The 10,795-nt window shown below is 36.8% G+C and overlaps 1 protein-coding gene and 1 long non-coding RNA gene across 2 annotated transcripts; one reads left to right on the top strand and one right to left on the bottom strand.

Annotated features, from left to right (window-relative positions):
* Positions 1 to 163: 163 nt before the first annotated feature.
* On the bottom strand, positions 164 to 10,553 carry ace2 (angiotensin I converting enzyme 2). The gene is made up of 19 exons (XM_026320164.2): positions 9,932 to 10,553; positions 8,630 to 8,857; positions 8,342 to 8,500; positions 8,109 to 8,202; positions 7,264 to 7,407; positions 6,614 to 6,729; positions 6,370 to 6,475; positions 5,535 to 5,632; positions 5,217 to 5,389; positions 4,236 to 4,462; positions 3,238 to 3,382; positions 2,938 to 3,036; positions 2,457 to 2,579; positions 2,068 to 2,246; positions 1,633 to 1,691; positions 1,411 to 1,508; positions 1,193 to 1,309; positions 707 to 901; positions 164 to 625 (listed from the first exon to the last, which is right to left on the bottom strand). Exons 2-19 carry the CDS (start codon positions 8,816 to 8,818, stop codon positions 523 to 525), a joined length of 2,424 nt encoding a protein of 807 aa, XP_026175949.1. The 5' UTR covers positions 8,819 to 8,857; positions 9,932 to 10,553; the 3' UTR covers positions 164 to 522.
* LOC113138042 (uncharacterized) lies at positions 796 to 3,251 on the top strand. Its single transcript, XR_003296424.2, has 3 exons — positions 796 to 922; positions 2,424 to 2,636; positions 2,914 to 3,251. It is a non-coding gene; the product is annotated as an uncharacterized LOC113138042 (long non-coding RNA).
* Positions 10,554 to 10,795: the final 242 nt, after the last annotated feature.

The following is a 10,795-nucleotide window of genomic DNA, read 5'->3' as shown; positions in this document are numbered from 1 at the left end:
AACATCAAAGCAGAAGATAATTTACTAAAAATATAAACATCACTACATCAAGATATAAGGATATTTTAAATTACACCAATGTAATGTTCTGTAAATTACAAAACACAATTTGAATGCAACATTGGAAAAAATACTGTGCCTACCGAAAGAACTAATGGAAATAAAGCTTGGATTAAATCTATTTTTCTGTTAAATGTAAAATATTCAGTTAGTATATATTTATATTTATTTATATGTATATTTAATGCTAGGTTCTACTACTAATTATAAAAGAAATTATAATACTATGTGAAAATGGTACACAAAATAGGTACATTCACTTGGAAGTGAATTAATGCTACACTGTCACAAAGGACTTTTGAATTAAATCTTTTTATTTAAATACTAAATGTACATTATATAACGTTAATGTTTAATGAAAACTCATAGTACATTTGTGAAAAATGCTTTATAAAAACATTTTTCACTTTCTTTTTTGTTTCGCACTGGGCCCATGGGCCCTTTCCTCTGTTCCTCAGTAAATCAGAATCCAGTCTGGTCATCATCACTGTCAGCAAAGGCTTTGTTAGTGTGTCCATCAATGCTGGCATCATAGGGATTCTCCACACCCGTGTTTTCAGATTTCCTAAAAATGCACAAACATGTCTCTCCATTAGGCAGATATTGGCTTTAACATGCTACAAATGTCACCTTGAACTAAACTCACCTCTTGCGTTCTCTGACCCCAGAAATGACAAGATACAATCCCATTAGCACCACAAGTCCCATCACCACACCAAATAAGACCAGCCACACCTCCACTGGCTGCTCCACAGGAGGGGCCAGTGTTGCAGGGACACCCACAAACTCCAGTGTCCTATCATCCAACTGGAAGGCATCGTTGATTCGGCCTCGAAATAACCTGGGATCAATATTGAAACAGGTTTATTATTGCTCACACTTAGAGAACAGACATGACAGACGTTACTTTACTGAATAAGTGGAAAGAAAAACGATGATCTACTCAAGGCAAAGTCAATAATATTCAGTCTCTGGGCAACATGAATGTTTGAACAAAGTTTCATGGCAATTTATTCAATAGCTCCTGGACCAAAAAGGTAGACTTACAGACCAACAAAAGAAACATTTGCTATCATTAGAGCCAGTGTGACTAAAAGCCTTTCAGAATAAATTTAATTAGCTTGTGCCTTACCGTATGGCAGCCTCCAAGTCAGCCTTTGGAATATATATAGAGGGTTTTGCTGGGTTGGTGACCACAATGTAGAAGGAGATTCTGGGAGTCTCCTCATAGGTGAGAACATTCTCTGATCTGCAGGTGCAAAAAATAGAAAAAGCTCCAATCACTGGCAACAAAAGAGAAAAACAAAGGAAAAAGTATCTTCATAGCTTCAGTCCTAAGGTAATACTGACGTGAAGAGAAGGGACTCGTTCTTTTGGCTGTAATACTGCCTCAAAGCATATGCAATGTTGGCCTTGAACAGGTACAGCTCGTTGGCATTCCAGGAATACTGAAACACATTTTAGTCCATTAAAGTTTGCCTTAATGTCACGCTGAAGTTTAAAACTGCAAGAATTCTTTCATGTGTAATTGCATATTGTAACTCATAAAATAAAAAACTTAATAATACTCACAGCATTTTCACCCATGGCGGCCTTTAAACTTAGTCTCACTTTAATTGCATATTCTGAATCTGCATAAGAATCAGAACATTAATTAATTATTCATATTTTATGAAATGTGCTTATTCAGGGATGCTACCCCTCGCTGTAATGTCAGTTTACCACAGTGTGGAAAATAAGGAACCAGATGCCCTGGTTCTGATCAATGGTAACATTTACCTACAATATTCCTCCTTTGTTTAATCTGTACAAAAGCCAAAATGAACAAACACATAGTGGTGTTACGAGAGGTAAACTATTGTTCTCTGGCAACTTCATGGTGACAACAAGAGTTCAGTAAATTACTGGACAAGACACAATCTGGCAAATAACCTCCCCCATATAACCACAACTTCTTGATTGTGGTAAATTTGTGAGAATCTACTCAGAATTCAGAATTCTACTCACAAGGATCTACCGTTGTCTTCCAGCCTACAGTCCTGTTATGTTTCTTGTTCTCTGCCTTCAGCCAGTCATGAAGTTTTTGGAAATAGTTCAACAGGGGGCGGGCTTCCATCTTAACATCACCTGCTATTGTATGCAACGCTCTGGTCCAGGACTGGGACTTTCCCATCTCTAACATATTCCTAGCAAAAGACATTCATGACATTGACAGGGATGATGATAATAACACATAATATTTCCACAAACTGTATGCACCACATTAGTGTTATGTTATACAAAATGCTAAAATAAACATTATGTATCTATATGTCTAATGGTTAGGTGGCTTTTCCAATTCAAAATATCAATGTCTGTCACAGGGATGACCAGAAAAAGTAGAAGGCATTTCATACCTCAGCTTTGTGCCTGCTGCAGTAGAACCAGTGATGTCACATGAAGATAGGGCATCTGTATGACCAGCTTCATCACATAGTGCTTTTTGGAACTGAAACTGGTATATGGTTCTTGTGAAGTACCTGCATTCACAACCAGCGACAATCACACACACGGATGATGTTCGTCTTGCGTGTAAGGTGTGTGATTCTTTATTTCAGCTTCATGTAGCCAACTAGTACTATCAAATGATTCAGTAATGATTCACTCTTGCTCAGTAAGGTTATATAAATTAAAATAAAGTTAGGCTTCTCATACATTTTGGATGCTACTTTGAATGTTTTAGAAATTGAATACAGTATTCATAAATATGTTGTCACCTATAAACACAAAAACATAACTCTTGTCAAGGCTGATTTTAAGAAAAAACAGAATCTACATGTTAATTTACTTTTATATGCTTTTATTTCCTTAAAGATTTTGTTTCACAGAGGTACTTACCTGATGAAAGAATAGTCTCCAGATACATGGAACAGAGCAGGTGGGTCACAGTAAGTCTCATCTCTTGGTACCGGCTCCACCACCCCTACCAGCTCCCTCCTGTTTTGACAACAGAAAGTCAGCCCTTACTCAGACTGGTGCCGTAAGCTGTAGTGAAGCAGCCCCCGAGGTTACAGAACACAAAATATTTCTGTATTTGTCTGCAGTATGTCCACTTTAATTGTCATCATCATATTTCAACTAAATTTCCTACAGTTCTTCTGGATTATTAACAGATGCTTCATATACATGACTTCTTACTTCATCTCCCACCAGCGCTGCATCCATTTATCCTTGGTGATGTTCCCTGCAAACACCTGCCACCTCCATTCCTCCAGCATGTAGGTGAATGGCAATGTGGCCACAATAGTCAGTGCCTGTTTCAGCAGGAAGTTAATTTCTGTTTCTAAAAGGCAAAAAAAAGTACAAAATAGTTTATGACATATTTATGTTTGTGCTTTTGTTGGTACATTTTAGTGAGCTTATTGAGCCAGACACGTTTTATACCCTGCATTTGATATACTATTGATGACATATGATTGACATAGACATAGATTGAAATGAATTGAATTTCCCTTCAGGGATTATTAAAGTTTATCTTATCGCCTCTGAACTTATCTTATCTTAGCTTAGCAGAGGGCCCAAGGTCATGGTATGCTTGATACTAGTGACATGGACTATCCAAGTGGACCCATGCTGAAGCTATTTTATCCTACATATCTTTAGTGAGAAGCAGCCTAGAGACATTAATGTGTCTCTCATATCTACTCTGGTGTGTTCACACTTTCATTTAAATTTGCCACTATCAGGTAAAAACGTCATAGTACCGTATACTGCAGAATTGAGCTCCTCAAATGTTAAACTTGCAGTAACTGAATGTTTTGGCCACTTGGAGGAAATGGATCAAGTCAGTATTATCAAAATCACTAAGGTAAGTGTAGTTGCTAGTGAAGAGCAAGACATGAAGGAAATTTAGCACACATTTAAAATTGAACCTCTGGTGACCAAAAAAGGTCCAGTAGTCACTGTCCTTTTAGCTCTGCTTTTGGCCTCCACCATCATGACAGAAATATCTGGATTTTAAGCAGCTACATGCACCAGTATTTTCATTAACTAGTCGCTAGCTTTGTCTGCCTGCTGTAGTTTTTTTAGAGCTTTTTTGCTGAAAAGAGTTGCCTGCTGCTAGAAACTGTGCTGAAAGTTGGGGCTCAGAAAACCATTTATAATTTTCATTGTTATATACAGCACACAAGTCGTACCATTGTCATAAGTGAAGTTAGCCGGCAGTAGATCCAGGCTCTGTAGGTGTTTGGGTGTTGCAGCAGAGAGGGACATGATTTCTCCGACACCCTCATGGAAACCCTCATTGGCTCCGTCCCTCAGGAGGTAGGACAAGTTGCGGTAAGCCATCTGGTACTGATTGTGACCCATCTCATGGTGCACTGTGAGGAAGTCGTCCATGTTGACCTTTGTGCACATTTTGATTCTGACGTCATGACAGGAGAAGTGTAAGTGTCAGCAATTATTTTGTGTAACATGATATGATACCATATCAGTTGTATTGTAGCAATAAAACTTTCTGTGCAATAACATCTTTCTGAAGAGTTACATATAACAAACACTCATGGTAATGAAGATCAATAAGATAAATAAAGTCTGTGAAAACAGGTGGACTAACATGGATTCAAGTGAAATATGTTTGATTCAGTAACTACAACCAACACTGGCACTTGAGCATCCATAAAACTTGAATTATGGAAAGAAACGTTATTACTATAGACAGTCTATAACAGTCAATAATGAGACAACTATGTGGATTAATATTTGACAGCATGGAGACTTTGGTTATCTTTATCAGCAAGACAGAATGACTCAGAGTTTAATCAACATCATTATTTCCGCATATTTATATTTATGACTCTCGTGTACTGATCTACAGTTAGATTACTCTTAACAGCACATAAAAGCCTCAAACAGAAATTTAAAAAAGGGCTCCTTCTGTTTAAGTCTTCAGTTCCAAATGTAAGGTTTTAATTAGGCAAATACAATATTACAATTAAATCAGTTGCACTGCAAAAACTCTAAAGTTTTGGAAGAACAATTTATTTTAATTTTAGAGCCAGCAGCTTCAATTTTAGCAGGTTGACTGTATTTATTTCTGTTCATGATATTTATTTTGGCATGCTGCATATGTATGCATGAGTGAATATACTGTATGCATGTTTGTAAATTTATCCTACCTGTAGTCCTTTCTGTTTCCCATGTCCCAGGCTGTCGGGTGACACACCACCTTTCGTCCATCCTCAGGTTTCACCAGCATGGAGTTATTCCAGAAGTTGTCAAACATTTTGTACAGGCCCACAGACATGAAGAACTTCTCTGCTTCTTCAAAAAGCCGACGCTCAGTCCAACCCTGAGATTCACATTGACAATGGCTAGATAATTTCAGTTTTCTCAGGGGGTTTTGTGTTTTGTTTCATTTCTTTAATTTTGTGTTATTCATATGCTTTAACATGCAAACATAATAATCTAAAAAAAAACACAAAATTGTACTTTACCTTCTCCACCATAGTTTTGCTGACATCAATATCTGGTTTTTCAGGGTAAGGGACCGACAGAGGGTACAGGTTGGTCCAGAATCGTCCCCACATGTCACCTGAGCCATCAGCAAAAACAATAAGTATTTTTCACTTCCTACTCAGACAAGGTGCAAGTAGTTAAATGACCTTTACCTAAGGGTCAGAATTTTGTCTTCACCAAATCTTAAAAATAAAAACAATTTAAAGCTTTAAATTACATATTTAACTCTCATTTTACAAGCAGACACTGCTTTTTCACGCAAAAGGTGGTAGTGGTTAGAATTGGACAATAGAGGGAGACATATTTCAGTTCTGGACAGGTCTTAAAACTAACATTTTGACTATTTTGACTTTGACTGTTTTTTCATTCGCTGCACTAGTTAAATGTGGTGTAAAATAATTTTGTAATTTAATTTGTGATATTATGATGCAAGTTTGGTGCTACATGCTAAACTTCAATTCAGTTTTCTTAACTCCTACACAACAAACTCTTAAGTTCAATATGCTGTTAATATACTTTTTGGGTGAAGCAAGACAAAACACCATACAACCTACATACACTACAGATCAGTAAGAAAAGCTGCTGATTAATTTCAGTGCACAGTGCAACCATTTTTGTGTGTATATGACAAGAAAGCTTTGAATCTTGAATATTTAATGATAATGAAGCTCATTGTGCTGTTGGCTTTATGAGGTTTCCTCTTTCAATTATGTCAAATTTCTGTCCCAACAGTTATATTGCTAGGGTTAATATTTGCACTTTCCTGTGCATTACAAGACTGATTATTAATTCAGAACAAAATCCTCAACATACCCAACAGGTGGGCAGGCAGAGGTCCTTGTGAATCAATGTGATCTGGGTAGACCTCAATAAGCCTGGCTCTCACATAGGCATGTAGCTCCTTGTATAAGGGCAGTATCTGTGAAAAGCAATAAAGTACCTCATAATCAAACAAACTGCACATTCTCTCTCATTAATGTACAGTAGATGCTCTGAAACAGTCACAGTCATAGACCCCAGAGTCAACTCCACTGACATGGATGGATATTAGACATACCTCCCTGTATAATGAACGGACATCTTCCATCAGCTGATCTCTAGTGTACTTGTACTGAATGTCCTCCTCAATTGTTTCATAGTTATATCTCCAATAAGCTCCATAGTCTGCAAAACCTGTACAATGTATGTGCCAGAGAGAAGCAGATCAAAAGAAAAATGAAACAACAGACACACACACGGCAGTTTACAGTGTTATGAGCACAGACTCATTTCTGTGCTATTTTGGAAGAATAGATGCAGACTCCTTTTTGCATGATGTAAGTCATGACATTTCTAGTATTACATGAGTATACTGTAGGTTACGACTGTCAGCTGTTTTTAATAGTGCTAGAAGAAGATTTTGGGAAGTTCTAGCACTGATCCGCTTAGTGTGTTTGTCCTGTGTCTTCTCAAATGTTATCACACCCAGCACAGTTTAATTTACTAGCTTTCATACATACACTTCCTTCTAAACTGTTTTTCTAAGCTTGAGGTTAAAGTACTTTCACTGGATTTCCACCCAGAGTTAAGAAAAGCAGCAACGATGAGATTATTTTTGTTGTAGCTTCTCTGATATTTATATATTAGAAATGTAATACACCTTCACAATACAACATTGCATAAAACATGACCACATTAAGTGAAATATTTTTCTTTAAGCTGTATCACCGTTTAGTTTGGCTGCTTCGTTCTTCAGATCCACATAGTCCTCATACAGAGGCCTCATCCTCTTCCCCACTTCTCTCCTCCATCCTTCCCACACATGCAGACGCTCAGAGTAGTCTCGGCTGTTCGCCATTACATGCTCCAGACCTGTAATCACACGTCGGTTGCAGGTTACATTAAACTCAAGTAAATGTTACATGAAATAAATGTACACAAATACTTTACTAAAGAAGAACGTTGAGGCAACTGTGCTTTACATTAGTATTTCCATTTCCTGATACATTTCAGAGGAATTCAAGGATTTATAAGGAAACAATATGATCAGTTATTTAAAAAAACTCACAAGTAGATAAAATTGTAAAAACTTAACCAAGCTTAAAATGCACCTTTCATGTATGCATCAGTAATATGTGTAACCCTAGGAGTTATTAATAACTGAGCTATTTTGCATTAAATACTGATACTCAGTACATTTAGCTACCAATATTTCTAAAGCAAGATTTAGAATTTGGGTCTTTTACTTGTAATAGAGTATTTTTACATTGTACTATTTTTTTTTAATAAGTAAAAAGTGTGGCATAAAAAAGAAACACTCAAAAACAAATACAAATGTGCAGGACCCTAAACATTATATTTGAGTAAATATACTTTTCACCTCTAGTTGATGTGGAAGGTCTATTTAAACAAATGTAAAGTGAAATCACTAAATATTACAACAGTGTTAACAGTATTTCACAAACAAAGGTTTCCTTGGTGAAACATTATGTTCCTTTTCTCAGTGACTGTGTTAATTATAAACTGATTTATCAGCCACCTTGTCATAACTGGACCTTATTAACAGATAATACCTGGCTCCAAAGTCTGACAGTTGAGGGGGTCGTCCATCAGACAGACAGTTGCTGTGCTATAGATAGTACTCATCTCACTCATCACCTTACTTAGCTACAAGCAGATTTCAAAGAAAACACAAGGACAACATGTTATGTTCATGGATACAGTGAGTTAACTCAAACCTATTTTAAGACACATCCTCATACTAATTTATAACAAAGTGAAATTAAACTTGGAGCACCTATCTTACATGTGCAGCTTTATCCAGGGATAGAGCACCAGATCCTTTGTCTTGTAGCGAGATGAGCTGTAATTTAATTTCTGGATCCCTGATCTGCTCAATGGGGAATTTCTGTGACTCTTCTGACATCTGGCTGTAGAAATTGCCCCAGATTCGCCCCTGTTCTGACTGCACAGAGTAGAGACACACGTCAAAGTATATAAATCAGTACACACCACGTGTTTTTATTTCCTACTTTGTAAGTAACTACATGACCATTACGTGTGAACAGCTTTAGGATGTTCTCTAAACACTTACCAGTTTGTCTGACGTCTCCTTTGTGATATTGGTGTTGTAGGCCCATGATGCCAGTGAGTACTGATAGGTACGTTCAGTGGCCTCCTCGTCAAAGCTCTGCAGGAAGTTCCTCGCTTCAGTTTCAATGTCTGACTGTGCAGAAACAGTGCAGGACAGAGCCAGCAAAGCTACAAGAATCCTAGCAGACATCCTTGCTGCTTCAGGTGCACCCGCAAACACAAGCTAACTCTGAGAAAAAGGGACACTGTGCTCTGTTATATTTTCAGCAACCTTCTGTGCTGCCTTGGCCTTTGGACAGCAGAGCCATAACTGAGGGTGTATCTGAGTTTTCATTTACAGATAGTATGTTTCAGAGGATCAGTAAATGTCCCTGGCAGCAGTTTGCATTATGCTTTGATACATTATCAGTTACAATTATAGTCACAATCTCTTCTGAAGGCTGTACAGTTAGTTATAATTGTGTGTAGTCAGTGAATAAGTACTTTTGATAAAGTCATCCTGTCAACGTGATAATACTGATATAAGCCTGCTGTGATGAATGAAGGCGCAACCCGATCAAAAATTACAATGAGTGTTATGTGTCTATGTAGTGTACAAGTGAAAACTATTTTTACTTTTGTTGGCATTTTATGAAACATTTTGATCCTTACTCTAAATAAAAGTACCTCCAAAACATTGAAGGAATTAATTGCTTTATTTCTTACTCAACCAGTCAGAACTTTTTTTCCCTTTCATTGCGAAAAACATTTTCATAGACTTGGACTTTAGTAGTAGTGAAGTAGTAGCCTTCTTTCTGGTGGTATATTTCCCAGTCATGCACTGTTCTGATAAGGTTTATTATTTGGATTTATTACCAACAATATTATTTAATGTTTAATTCTCTCTCTGTTACAAATCAATCAAGTATGAATAGATATCAATATATACAAGATCTATAGACAGCATTAATGGAATAAAAGCTTAAAAAATTCTATACTGTTTTTGTATTTACAACAGCAACATGTAATTAATCCAGCGTACATAAAACTGTCATTAGTTTACTATTTAATTTCTTCTGTAATCGCTTTACATTTGTTTTTGGGATTTATATAATGATTTGTTTTTCTTTTTGAGTGCCACCAAACTAATTGATCATATTTCCATCAGAGCAATCAATTACACATTTCTCAACTGGATACAACAGTGCCTTCTTGTGGATAATGTTGGTATTATCATCTCATTAATGGGTCGGTTTATATTTCTCCAAATCTGTCTTACTGTTTAACAATACTTATATGCCAACATGTGTACAAAAAGACTTACTGATTGCTGTGATTGTTCCTCCTCCTGTCTATGTTAGTGGTGAAGTGATCCTTTCTTGATATGATTCCAGTGTAAGAGAAAAATCCACAGTCTTTGTTCTGTGTAAAAATACTTTCTAAAGTTCAGCCATGCAATAACAGGCTTCTGCAATATAAATAGTCTAATTTAAGTGACTATCTTCAGGACACAGTGCCTTTTGGGGATGAAATTTCCTCGTTGTGTTGCTGCTGATCCACTGCTGTTTATTGCCACTGAAAACACAAAAATCAAGTAAAATGCAAATACAGAAAAAAGTAAACTTTATGCTTAATTGCTTTTCACCATCGCAGATCCTATTACATGTCACTTGGAGAAGTCTCATGCAGCCATGAGTGAGCAACACTGAGGAAACTGTCCCTGGCAAAACAATGGAGCCCAAAAGTCTAATTTATACAATTTAAAGCAATTATTCCAATCTTGGTGAAGGGATAACAGGAAAAGAAATAGGGAATGTTAAAGTCATCCAAAAATCTGAAGTTTTGATCAACAGTATCCCTTCTCAGTAATGCCAGTTTTCTTGGCTGTCTATAAATGATATATTGTTTGCTGGGATGCATGAATAAAGCATTTCGCAGTTTCTAGTTCTTTGCCTTGTTGGCAGCTCAGAGTGAAGCCAGTGATAGGATGCTGTCAATCTGCACTCCCTCAAATTAGCTGCAACAGCAAGTTTGCTGCAGATATGTCTATATACAGACTGAGCCTAGAGGCTATAAGCTAATCACTGTGAATGAATGAGACCAACAGCCAGGCTTAGCATCCTGGAAAGTCACATTCAGCAAAAACGACAACAAAAATAAATCTATTCACTGGAGATAGTTCAGCTAC

The sequence above is a fragment of the Mastacembelus armatus genome, chromosome 3, assembly GCF_900324485.2.
Source record: "Mastacembelus armatus chromosome 3, fMasArm1.2, whole genome shotgun sequence".
Lineage (NCBI taxonomy): Eukaryota > Metazoa > Chordata > Actinopteri > Synbranchiformes > Mastacembelidae > Mastacembelus > Mastacembelus armatus.
The sequence above is the reverse complement of the archived record's forward strand: the minus strand, read 5'-3'. Positions and strand labels throughout refer to the sequence as shown.

What these genes read in the sequence shown, in the direction of transcription:
- ace2 (XM_026320164.2), bottom strand. Translation starts at nt 8,818, where the DNA reads ATGTCTGCTAGGATTCTTGTAGCTTTGCTGGCTCTGTCCTGCACTGTT. An exon ending in GGAAACAGAAAGGACTACAG is followed by an intron (nt 4,463 to 5,216) that starts GTAGGATAAATT and finishes TCATGACGTCAG; the next exon opens with AATCAAAATGTGCACAAAGG. An exon ending in TAACTTCACTTATGACAATG is followed by an intron (nt 3,383 to 4,235) that starts GTACGACTTGTG and finishes TTTGCCTTTTAG; the next exon opens with AAACAGAAATTAACTTCCTG.